Source organism: Mesoplodon bidens (genome assembly GCF_964165515.1).
Source record: "Mesoplodon bidens genome assembly, chromosome: 17".
Lineage (NCBI taxonomy): Eukaryota > Metazoa > Chordata > Mammalia > Artiodactyla > Ziphiidae > Mesoplodon > Mesoplodon bidens.
Window position 1 is genome coordinate 5,896,277 of NC_138174.1, and position 13,544 is coordinate 5,909,820.

Consider the following 13,544-nt stretch of genomic DNA (forward strand, 5'->3'; position numbering starts at 1 on the left):
CATCTGACCTCCCAGCACCTTTAGGACCCAGATCTCCCCTCTCCACAGTGCTCCCCCTTAACCGCAGTGCTCACCATCTGCCATCCACTGAAACCATGTTGGTTCGCTTATTCAACCAGATTATAAGCACTTCCCATGGGGACTCTATAATGTCGTGGTGGAAATAAGAATAAACAGGAATAATAGAACTCCAAGACTTGGGTCTAGTCCTGGGCTTGCCATTATCTAGCTGTGAGGTGAGGGATAATTATCTTTGAGCCTCAGTTTCTCATCTCTAAAACAAGCTTTTTTTTAACCTCTAAAATGTCTTAAACTCTTTTTTCTTAATTTTTAAAAACTTTTCTTGGAGTATAGTTGATTTACAGTGTTGTGTTCGTTTCTGCTGTACAGCAAAGTGAATCGGTTATACATATACATACATTCACTCTTTTATAGATTCTTTTCCCATACAGGTCATTACAGAGTATTGAGTAGAGTTCCCTGTGCTATACAGTAGGTTCTTATTAGTTATCTATTTTATACATACTAGTGTGTATATGTCAATCCCAATCTCCCAATTTATCCCCCCCCTTTCCCCACTGGTAACCATACGTTTGTTTTCTACATCTGTGACTCTATTTCTGTTTTGTAAACAAGTTCATTTGTATGATTTTCTTTAGATTCCGTGATATCATACGATATTTAAAATGTCTTAAATTCTTTTTTTTTTTTTTTTTAAAGAAAATGTTGGGGGTAGGAGTTTATTTTTGCTGTGTTGCGTCTTCGTTTCTGTGCGAGGGCTTTCTCTAGTTGTGGCAAGCGGGGGCCACTCTTCATCGTGGTGCGCGGGCCTCTTACTATGGCGGCCTCTCTTGTTGTGGAGCACAGGCTCCAGACGCGCAGGCTCAGTAGTTGTGGCTCACAGGCCCAGTTTCTCCGCGGCATGTGGGATCCTCCCAGACCAGGGCTCGAACCCGTGTCCCCTGCATTAGCAGGCAGATTCTCAATCACTGTGCCACCAAGGAATCCCCCAAAATGTCTTAAATTCTAAGCGAATGAATCGTTCAGAGTGACTAGATCCAGCCACACTGAGGCTGAGGTTTGCAGCCTCCGTGTGCCCGTTTCACGCACTCATCAGCTGTAAGCTCTCCCTCTTTCTCCTTCATCTCCTTTCATCAGTCTTCCATGAGCTCTGTGAGGCCCCCGGAGGGCTGAGTGCTTGCTGAATCCTGACCCAGAAAATTAATCCTGAACAATGAATGAGAGGGAATGGGACTTCCCTGCAAGAGATCAAAAACGCCTGCATGGTGGGAAAGTCACAGAGAGGAAAGTGGCCGTAGGAAAAGCGCCAAATTAACTGTTTGACTTGCTGTCCTCCTGAGGTTGGTCCTATTTAGGCTCGCTCATCCCCTTGGGCTTTCTAGCCCCTCAGAGGGTCTCCTCCCACCTGCAGGTTTGGGGCCTGAACCAGCAGCTCATCATCCCTGGCTCCCGAAGAGACGGTCCTATGGGAGTCAAATTCCCCCAACTGCCGCTAACCTCCTTCTCCAGCCCCAGTTCAACTCTAACTCAGCCAGTGGACTCTGTGATCACTGGGGACAAGAGTAAGCCCAAGAAGTGAGGCCAGTGCTCTCCTAACCCTGTCCCCTCGGGGATTTCGGTTCCTTTCTCGGGGAGCCCACGGCGATCCACTTGAGGAGTCCCATGGGTCACCAATGAATAGTAACCTTCTGAAATGCCAACCTACTTAGCCTCTCTTACTCCACGATCTGTAAACACCTGAGAAATAACTTTCTGAGCTTCAGTTTCCTTATGGGGAAATTATGGCCATGATGTAGAATTGCTGCCCAGATTAGGGATAATGTGGAAAGGGATGCGCGCAACGTTGGCACTAGAAAGGGCTGGTTGATGAAGTCTCTTACAGCTATTATCATGAAGTAGTCAACTGCATTCAAGGTGACCAAACATCCCATAAGGCTTCTAGAGAAGGTATGAAGAAGCAAGTATTGAAGCTCATTATGAAGCACTACCTGGGCCAGAGTCTAAATCCATCACACCTTTCCTTCTACTCCAATCCACCAGGTTCTGCTTTTTCACCTACAAAGGCAGTGAAGTTACATGATAAACCACAGACTAAGGTCCATATTTCAAGAAACAGTCTCCCAAGCCAATAGAGATATAACTAAAATGCAGCTTTCCAAGGATAGGTGCATGTTTTACAAGTGATCTCTCCTATTTATGTATGACTAAGGATCTTGTGTCAGGACAGGAGTTTCTAGATTCAGTCATGAAAATGCCCCTTCAATTTTTAAAATCTGTGAATATGGGCCAAAGACAGTAGGAGAGGTTCTGCCAATCTTCCCAAATTGTGTGCCACTTCCTTCTGGTCCTCCTAATCCTGGGAAACTACACTGAACTCTGCTCAAAAGATCCCTCTAAAAACCATCCAGCATGGACTTCCTATGATTCAGCCTTTTGGTTTAATTTAAGCACATAATGATACGTTTGATAGGAATTACAGGAGACAGTTAATTAGGAACAATTATTCATCGGACTCCCTGAATTCCTACGAAGAGTGGGAAAAGAGGAAGAAATCTCGCAAAGTGTAGAAAAGTGGCAAAGAGGCATCTGGCAAACGAGCTCGCTCTCTGTTCTCAGGTCTTTGCATGAAGTCTTAATAAGGGCTGTTGTCAGAGTACTCACACGGGGTGGCAAGCACTTCCTCATCTCGTAATTATATAACAGAACGCAAGACGTTTCCCATTAGCAAGTGAGCAGTCACTTTTGGCTTGTGATGAAAGCTTCCCGGAGATGGCCAGATTTGCTCCGTTGTTTGTTTAAGCTCAAAGTCCTGCTCAAGTGGGCTTGGGGGGAAGTGGTCATCTTCAAAGTCCCCGTTTTGATTCAGGGTTTTGCATGTGGCAAGTTAAAATTCTCTGGAGCCTGCCTGGTTTGAGTCTGCATACCCATACACACACGAGACGTGGACACAAATTGTATGTATGCTTAAAAGGAGCGTGCTAAATATTAAAACGTATAGACTGTGGTCATATTTCCAAAAGAAAAGGTCTGCTTAAATTACAGCTTCCCTCAGACATTGACCTACATCTAGCCCCCAGGAGATGTTGACTTTTTCAATGCTAAAATTGGTAAAACTTTCATTTTGTAGACAGAAAATCCAATACAAAACTGTTTCAGCATAGAAAGAATAGACGTTCACGCTGGTAGTCAATTAAATTTGGGTCCTTGAATACATTTCTCATTAACTACTACCATTAGCAATTGTTTTGTTCTTGCCCTGTTAATTTTACAAACCCCACTGATGCACAAAACTGTGTCTCCCTCAAATGATCTAGACCTAACACATCCCTAATGATTCAGGCCTTCCTTTCTTTGCCAATTTGGTGACGTAAACAATAGAGAAATGCAATTAGGCAACTTCTGGGAGTTCCTAGATGCCCCTGTCCTCCCTTATTTTGTAGGCCACCCCCTGCCACCCCTCCCCCACAGAAACTCCTAGCACACTTAGTCCTGGAGTGGTCTCCTCACACTCATGCTGAGCAAAGGAAGTGTTCCAGAAATGGGGAATCAAAGTGTGAGGCAGGGAATGTTATTTTCTCTCTCTCTCTTTCCTTTCTTTTTCTTTTTTGATTGAAGTATAGTTGATATACAGTGTCATTACAGGGAATATTATTTTCTATCAAACGTCTAAACACATAATTATTTGAGACTCCAAAATCTGATTTACTTTATAGAGTTTTGGAAGCAGGTCCTTGAGATTCCATGGATGTCTATTAGGCTTTTCTTAGCAAACCCACAATTTTAGCTAAGAAAGTAATAAAGAATACACCAATCCCTCCACCTTCCCTGAGTTGAGAATCCAGCTACAGTTTTTTTGCATTCTGAAGGGGTTCACTGGCAAAACACCAAGTGAGTCAAGCAAAGTTTTAGGGCTAACTGGGCAAAGAATGATAATGCCTTGGTCTGTATGGGCTGGACCAAAACTGACAGAGGTCGTCCAGGTTGACACTGAGGAAAATAGGGGTTGACACCAGTGGTGGAAGAGCTGCTGCATTTTTTTTTCTGAATGGGTGATTATTGACATTACTGAGTCAATTCTGTACCACGGAATACATAATCACAAGTAAGACTTTTCTTATGACCATTCTATTTTCATAAGTTGTTTTGTTTCTGTTAATTTGGCCCTGAGCTTCAGAGTTAATCCTCAGGTCCAATGGCTTTATAATTTGTAAGAAGCAGAAGGAAAATAGTGTGCAACAACTAGGAAATCATTTCAAGCTTCTTTGAAAGAAGACGTAATTTTAAGTGAATTTCTCACTTCACTCGTTAGTCAGTGGGTATTATAGGAAAGGGGAAGCACTACAGTTAGCATTCACAGAAGGGGAAATTGAAGCCCAGATTAAATAACTGGCCAAGGTCACACAGAAGTCAGGGACTGGGCCAAGAATAGAACCCATTTCCTTGATTCCCAGGTCTCTATCCCTGAGGCTGTGGAAGAGAGATCCTGCAGGTCCGTATATAGAGAGGATAAGTAATCACCAAATAGATCTGACTTTACATAATTAAACAAATTCTAAACACAAATGTTACTTATCTTTGTTTGGCACATGGTTGGTGCCCAATCAATATCTGTGTGATAATAGACGGTTGACAGTATATTTAGACTGAATACTGACCATGTGCAAAATGCATTGTAAGATATGGGCAATGTCAACACGGTAGAAGTAGCAGATTTCTCTCTACCTATTTTTATTGGTCATCACAGATAGTGGATGAAGGAAATGAGACTTACACAAAGAATCTAATACACCTAACATTTTTTCCATTAAAGAACGATGATATAGGGACTTCCCTGGTGGCACAATGGTTAAGAATCTACCTGCCAATGCAGGGGACACAGGTTCAAGCCCTGGTCTGGGAAGATCCCACATGCTGCGGAGCAACTAAGCCCGTGCGCCACAACTACTGAGCCTGCGCAATAGAGCCCGCGAGCCACAACTACTGACCCTGCGAGCCACAATTACTGAAGCCCACGCGCCTAGAGCCCGTGCTCCACAACAAGAGAAGCCACTGCAATGAGAAGCCTGCACGCCGCAACTAGAGAAAAGCCCGCACACAGCAACGCAGCCAAAAATAAATTTATATATATAAAAAATAATATATGCAACTCTATCAGTGTAATTTATTTATGACCTGGAAGTGATAATTTGTGATGGTTAGATGGGGAGAGGGAATTAAAATAGCCCGTGATCTAAAGAATGTCTGTTCTAAAACCCAAACTGCCGGCCTTAAACCTCCTTATAGAAAAGAACCAGACTGCCCTTTCCCCATTCCTCCTGGGTTCCTCAAATCCATCTCTCTTCCATTCCCTAAAGAGGGGCCCCTCCCAAAGACTCTAATACTGTTCCTTGTTCCTTTACAGGCCATCCTCCGTTGAGTGGGCAACCTTATCCGAACAATGTTTCCTGTGAGACTGGACCAGCACTGTGGCAAAGCTTATCCAGGACCATGAGATCAAGACCAGCTCACTGCGTGGGCGGTTAGTAGTCCTACTTAGTTCTTCAAAATGCAGGGGGAGGTGAATTTCTCGAAGGCTAGCGTGGGCTCCCCGAGCAGGAGTCAGCTCTCTCACGTCCTGCTCTGCCCTATCCCAGCCTCGGCCAACCCACAGGTCAGAACCACTTCCTCCTATGGCGGGAAACAAATGAATGGGGCGGGCCACCCAACTGCAGAGTCACTTTATTCCCCCTTGATACACTTGAGCTTCTTCTCACTTTTGCCTAGCTCATCTACATGGCCGTTTTCTTTTTTCTTCTTCTGAAAAATCATAAATTCCATTTTCCTCAATTCTATAACCCAGACCTACTAGAGATTTCTATTTCTAAGACACGGCAAAATTACATTTTACTTTCCACAGTTTGTGTTCACTTCTCAGAAATATTAGGTAAACATTTCTCACTGTTGTGAAACTAGGTCTACAGTAGGCAGAAAATTCTTTTCAAGTTCCTTAAAAGTTTCAGAGCTTTATTGGGAGACATTTACCCTAATGCTAGCAATAATTACAACCTTGCATTATGTCCATGGCACTCTGTACCTTTCCCAAATACATTGCCTCATTGGATGCTCATATTCTCTCTATGAAGTATATGGAATTACCTCTATTTCATATGAACAGAAGCTGTAAACTACACACATGTGAAAGGTACTGTAAGTTCACCATCCTTCTGTGTGCTCCCTGGGTTTATGCTCAGGCTGACGTGGGGCAAGTTTAGGACAATCTATTTAAGGAGTCGCTGCCAGCTGCTAAGCATGAGAAAATTAGTAACTTATTTTCATGTTTTTAAAAATTCAAAAGAAATAGTCTACTTCTACTACTTTACCACCCATATCTGCAGAAAAGTAAAAGGAGGGAAAGATTCTGCTGTATTTCCCCTCAGCTCATTACGTACATGAGTTTAAAAGTAACCACCCCTCCCCCACCCTTATTCTTAATGTTTTGTGAGAACAAATTCTAGGTAAATCAGAAACCACAGTGTTTAAAAATGTGGTAAGCTGCTGAGTTATGTTCTTTTTAAAAAAGGAGGAAGTTTCTGTTAAATTTATTTATGGCTCTTAATACCCACAAAGATGAACTAGTTGAGCAGTTGTTCTGATCGTTTTAAATATATATATTTATTGGATTCCAGAAAACTATACAATTTAAGTCTGAACTTCTTTACTTTAGACCCATTAACCAGGGGGCCATATTAAACCAATTAATAATTTTGAGCTACTGAAAACATATACCTTCTAACCTCAAAACTAATGCTTTGGTTGTGGTCCTTACATAGACAGATCCCTTAACTAGAGCCTCAAATTTAAATACCAAGAACTATTCTACATATTCAAGAGTAATGTGTATATATTAATCACCTAATCTCTTTTGACAATGATGCGCAGATACCACTCTGCAAATATGTACTACGTAACCCAGAATAAGTAAGATTTTAAAAATTAATGGAATGGAACATCCCTTATTCACATGTCACTAAAATTCCTGTCTGCAACTGAAATTAAGTATATAAAATAGATTTATATAAAGACATTTGAAAAATTTTAGCAGTAAAAGAGGGCTTCATTTACCTGTCAGTTTGAGCTTTTATCTCTCTGCAGGGTAAAATCAAATTCTCCTATTTGCTTTCTAGTGCACAAAGGTCCCATGTATCTTTCTGAAAACATTTCTGCGTTACATGTACTGATTTAACCACCAAGCATCAAATCTGGACCTGACACAGGTAAGCTACTCAGTCTACTGACTTTAAAAATGAGAGCTTCTTAGGGATATGCACATTTCCTGAAGATAATTTCAAGCAACAATTTGAATCATCAGTGAAAGAGTTAAAGCTTTCATTTCTGATCTGTCTTGTGATAGGTTAAAAAAGAAAGAAAAAGAAAGAATGCCTTTAACATTAAGAGAATAAGTCAAATGGCCAACAAACATTTACTGAAGATGTAAGGTACTGCTCTGAATTTTGAGAATTCCAAGAGGAATACGCTATCTTTCCATGCCTCGGCAAGCTTACTCTGTAACATGGGAGAAGGATCCCATACACCACAAAGAAATCAGAAGGAGAGATGTAACGTTTACAAAGTTTCGCTCCAGCTGACCTCATTCCCCAAACCACATTTTATTAGCATTATTCAAATCTAACTTTATAATATTATGTTCTATCATTCATAATTGTTATTTTCTCAGAGTTACTAGCTCTAATCCTAAACAGAACTCAAATTTTAGATTTGCTATTGTCAAAACAAAACTTAAGAATATCTTAAGAAGGCTGTTATTCCATAAAAAATTCAACTCTATACCTTTATCCAAACCTAACAGCTTAAGTTAGTTATTTTAAATTTATTTGCAAGTTACGTTAGCACAAATACTTAAAGGGACAAGTCCATAAATATGGATGTCCATCTCCAAATTAGCAAAATAAATAATATAAAATCTCAGTAGATCTCACTTTCTTTGGGGTTGAACGATCACAGCGGTAAAGAAGGTATTCAAGATATGCATATTCTTAGCAAATTCAAGATATTTCTGTTCTTAGCAGATGATTCACTCAGATGAGAAATCAGATGTGTGGAAATAGCTACTACTCAGGAATTCCACAACTTACCAGTAACTTTCACGATCAGAATGATATGCCTTAAAATACTAAAACAAACACAAGATGAAGACAAGTTGAAACTGCAAGAGGAATCTAGAAAACCAAATAGCCTCTTCTGTTTACGCCAGAATTACGTCACATTTCTTTTTTATCAAGCTAATTAAAACAAAAAAAAAACAACACTGCAATTCTCCCAACCACTCTGCTAGTGGAATTAAAAGCAATAAAGAAAATATTTGGCCTAATGATAATTCTTGAGCAGTCTCGATACTATCTTACTTGATAGTTAAGATAGACTGATAGTTGCACCTATCAATTCTATTCCTGTCCTTCAAACTTGCTCCTGTGAACTATCATTAGTTTCAATCCTCTAGACTAAACAGTAATGGAAAACAACAAACAGGGCTCGGTCATCAACAGGAAACACTGCACAGTTAACCAAGGGCAGGGCTGAATTCATTCAGCAGGTACGCCCTGAGCTTCTGTGTGTGCCAGTCCCTAAAGACAGAGAGGTGCTGAATCAGCTCCTAGCTTAGAGAAAAGACAAGCGTATGCACACGTCAGCAAAGTGCTGTTCACGCTGAGGAGGGAGGAGGGCGTCTGGAGGGTGGGGAAGGTGACGGCACTGTTGAGCCCAGAAAGATAGAGGAGGACCTCTTAGGAAGCAGAAAATGCATGGAAACTCATTTCCGACACAGGAAGGAGCACGCTCAGAGCCTAGGAAAGGTAATCTTCAGCAGTGGGAAGATCTGATGCCAAACTCGGTGCTTACAGAGTGGGAAACGGGGAGACCAGTGTAACTGATGCGGTGGTGGGGCCAAAGTCTGGGTGTTCTCGGTTGGAAAGCAAGAGAGGCGAGTTCCAACCTGAGTTCCAAAGAATGGCTCACAGGGTGAGCTCCATTCTGTCCCTGTGCTCCTAGCCTTAAACTGTAAGCTAGAGAGAAAAATCTATGAAACGGTTAGACATGGGTAAGGAAGAAGAAGAGTAGATATATTGCCTACCTTTTCCCAAGGCAGGGAAAGCCTCTGGCCCCAGTGGACCGCACGTGCCATCTGCCAGCTCCCATAAGACCCTTGAGTCCAGGTGTCAAAAAGTATTCGAAAGTTACTCAAGAAAAGAACTGTCCCTACCTTGCTTTGGAATGATTATGGTTACAGGGATGCCAGAACCACGTGATGGTAGGTTGAGGGATACCGTAAATGGTGCAAGTCAGGATTTGTCGGCTGCCCAGTGGGTAGAGAGTCGGGTATGGAAATGATGATACGGCCTTTTCATAAATCTGGGGTTTCACTGAAAGGAGAAAATAGGACAGAGGTCAAGAGCCGTTCTCATGACTCCCTCCTGGACCACAGCGAAGGACCCCATTCTCGCTGGGGTTGCTGTCAGGGAAACACACATGGAACAGAACCCTCGGACCTGTCATTCTAATGCCAACTGAAAAGAGTATGTACATTCCGGCCACCATGATAAAAAGAAAATCATATTGCTTCCGAGATCAGACGAGATCGGGCGCGTTCAGGGTGGTATGGCCGTAGACAGAAAATCATATTGCTTATGGAAGAAAACAAGCAACCGTGAAATAGTTGGGATGGGGAATAAGTGGTTTTTAAAACAATTTTTTTTAAATGTTGCTTTCTTTGTTATACTGACTTTTGACACAAATTTCACCCCCACCAGAACCAAGAGAAAGTCTGAACAGTGAACTTACCATTGACAATTAGAGTGGCAGTGAGGTTTTTGAACACATTTGACTGCTTTAGGCCCAGCAAGATTGTATAATCCCCTGCATCTTCGGCAGTCACATCTTTGATGATTAACGAATAGCCACGAACCAAATAGCGGGCAGATTTCTCAGTGGCTGGTAACCCATCTTTTAACCTGTGGTGAAGGGCACGATCAGTCAGTCATTTCACATTGCCTCTCCAGTATCACCTTAACGTTGCCATTTAAGGATGTGAGATCCAGTTTAGACATCTTGAGCCTTGGATCCTCAATATTCATTTAAAACATTTAGACACTGACTTTTTAGCAAAGCCCAGTGGGATTTTTAGACTGGGAAACACTTCATGCTGATTGGCAAAGAAGTAAGCCGAAAGAAAGACAAGTGACGGTTTAATGTACCCCCACGGACACTGGTCACCACTGTGACTTAAGTATAACCCAGAAGCACAGGCTGATTCCATCTGAGATGTTTTTCAGAGTTCTCCACGAGGCTCCATCAGCAATACAAGGGTCATTAGCAATACAAGGGTCATTGTGAGTCAGATCAACTAGATCACTTCTCCAGATAAAAATAAAAATAGATTTTCCTATTGTGGCCTCATGTGGAGTTCTTATTAGTTATATAAATGGTCACACCAGTTGCCCTTTCATAAGCTAGAGTGAAACCAAGATTATCAAGGTTCTTTCCCCTGGGGAAGAAAAGTGAAGGCAAAGAACTCAAACAAAAGGTATGAACTTAAAAAGAATTTTTTTAAACTGCAGCGACAGACTTAATGCCTAGATACCATGCAGCTGCATACAGAACGGAGAGTCGGGCTTGGAAGGTTGCCCTGGCTCTCCCACTGTGTGCCTTGAACTTATCCATTTGAGCCTCAGTTTCCCCGAGTTTCTCAAAGATCTCTTTCACTGTAAAATTCTATGATTTCATTAAATGACAGTTCTTTCAATGGGCATTTTTCATCTGTTAGTAGGAATCTACTGTGTTCTGCATAAAGCTGTAATATTAGGAACGGCACTGGTTCATAGTCATGCATGTATTACACAGTCATGCAAACAAATTCCCATTACTAGTGGGTCTCCGTTCCAAAGCAGCTAAAATGCCTATGCTCTATTTTGTGATTACAAATCCCATTTTAGTATCCTTGAAATTATTTCCTCTAAACAAGTCAGTATTTTCCAAAATGGGTTGATATTTTTGGTTTGTTTTAGGTCCTTGCTACTTAGCTACTGAAGAAATGAGCAGTGTTGAACAGTTGGGGATACTCTCAGATACTGAAAGAGGGAATGTACTTCCCAGAGCAATTCAATTCCTATTCAGGAATAGTGTACGTTCATAATCTCTAAAAAGTTTAATAGTAAATTTCCTATGAAACAAACAAAAACATCTCCTTTCTACTGCGACAACATGAAGGGGTATAGCACAAAGTCTCATTTTCTCTTTAATTCCCTATTAACGGTCTGAGGAAACTGAAAACAAATGCTACAGCCATATGATACTGAAAGCAAAACAAGCTATGGTGGAGATTCTATATCGTATGGGTTGTTTTCCTAATCAGTTTTGGACCCTTTGTTTAGAATGTGGTGGCTTGAGCCAAAGATCCTGGCGTTTCAAAATGATTTAACAAAATGATTGCAGATTATCAACAGATTACATTGTTTTACAGCAGGTATTGGGCTCGCATTAAAAAAGACCGCTTAAAGAGTTTCTGAATTTGCAGACTTCGAGCCAAAAAACCCTTAATTAGTTCAAGTAGGGCCATGAGTGCATCCCTGCCAATGAATAAGTCTTGTCTCTATTAATGTTTGTTTAATTTTAAAACAAGACTGGAACTTTCAGCCCAGCTGTATCTCAAAGAATTATTTTTCGATAAGAAGAGAATTATTATCCTCATCACAAGGGCCCACTTCTTCAGGGTTAATAGAGCATGTTACACACTAGAGATGCTTCCTAATCGTTGCTCAACATAATCCATTCAGAGGACGCTGACATCACAGGAAGGTTTATAGAGAGGCACAAATTTAGTCTCAGGGAGTGAAGACTACACTGAAATGAGCGCTCAGAAAACGAATCCCTTGCTCCAGCCTGTTATTTACATTATTTCCCTTCCCACCCACTCCCCTCCCAGCCCAGAAACCAGCCCAAGTTCTTAGTTCTTCACTGCTGTCTGGGAAGCTTATCTTGATTTTTGTTTCTTTTCAGGAATTCAAGTCACTGGGCTCCTGCATCTTCCTACTGACAAAGCATTATCTTAAGCTGCTAGGAACAGAACTGTGATCCTACCATACAACTTCTGGCGAGGGAAACGCCTTCACTTTCACAGAGAGCCGATAAGACCGCGTGCCAGCTACAGTCTCAAACACCTGCTGCTGTCGAGGTTTCACTGTGATGAACGCTTTGTCTTCGAAAAGAGAAGTGATAAATCCATTAGAAAAGACTACATTTGTGTAAACAAAAGAAAACCGAAAAAACGCCAACACGCTGCCTCATTCAAGGAGGGTGCAACCAATGAATAAACAGAGCTGAATTATGATCAAGGCCATCGGTGAGCCCAAATGCTGATCAGTGAATAAAATCACTGAGAAGTACTCTAACTGGTTTAATACTTGCAAAATCAAATGGTCCCAGGGATATAAAAACCCAGGGGCAGGGCAACAGAAGTAAAACACCTTAAACACCTATATTGAAACAACAAAAAAAAGTATAAAGATACTTCTAAAAATCTACCCGGCCAACGTGAATACCATGGGAGAAGGTTGTTCCACGCCCTTCTAACATAACTGATTTGATGTAAGACATCAACTGGAGAAAGTCAAAAGAATATCAAAGGCCGTTGATAGAACAGTCCCCTAGCTTCTGTTCCTTACAAGTTTTTCTTTTCAGTGGTAGAAATAAATGTTTATTAAAGATTCTAAAGAGGTTGAAGTATTTTCTTTACAGAATTTGCCTACTGGAACTAAGCAAAACTATTAGGATTTCATGAGCATAAAACCAGAGACAAAAGAGCATCAATTCTAAATAATTTATCACAGCCTCTTTTTCTCTAAATCAGTAGTGCCTGAGAAATTTCTCCCAGAAAATGAAGGTAAAACGGACTGTATTTTTCTGTTTTGTTTATACGCAACACTAAATAAAGAATTTCATATAGATTCTAATACCTGACTTATTAGCCACAATAAATTTGTAAGGAAAAGATTCTCTAGCCAGTGCAAAAGTATTACATTTAAAGAACAATTAATGTGATTTGCTCTTTGGCAGGGGGGCGGAGGGGGACAAAGTTGTATTTGTTCATGACAGTGTACCTCTTGGCCAAAAGAAAATTTACTTTTTTTTTTTTTTTTTTTTAATAGAACCCTCCAATCCTGCAATGATTAGAAAGCAGAGCATGGGTTGCTTACCATATATATGCACTGAGGTGTTAACAGATTTCAACGACGGGCCGCTTTTCACATGACAAATGTACAGTCCTTTGTCTTTGTTCTGCACTTTGTTGATAACAAGAATGCTGTAGAATACATTGTTACGGGAACTGCGTCGGTCAATTCGTTGCCTTATAGAGGCTCTCTTATTTATCTAGAAAGAAAACGTGTAACAAATGTAGAAGGAGTCATTGTTCGCGCTCAGAGTTACAGCATTTCTCAGATGATTCCTCAGACTAATATTTTACACTAAGAGGC

At 41.0% G+C, this 13,544-nt stretch overlaps 1 protein-coding gene across 3 annotated transcripts in view; it reads right to left on the bottom strand.

Moving 5' to 3' along the window:
* The window catches only part of FLT1 (fms related receptor tyrosine kinase 1), a 175,594-nt gene that overhangs the window by 103,028 nt on the left and 59,022 nt on the right, over nt 1-13,544 (bottom strand). For all 3 annotated transcript variants that reach the window (XM_081214954.1, XM_081214955.1, XM_081214956.1), the window contains exons 7-10: nt 13,266-13,440; nt 12,151-12,268; nt 9,856-10,025; nt 9,278-9,437 (exon numbers count right to left, since the gene is read on the bottom strand). In XM_081214954.1, the coding sequence (XP_081071080.1) occupies nt 9,278-9,437; nt 9,856-10,025; nt 12,151-12,268; nt 13,266-13,440 (623 nt within the window). The remainder of the gene's footprint in view (nt 1-9,277; nt 9,438-9,855; nt 10,026-12,150; nt 12,269-13,265; nt 13,441-13,544) is intronic.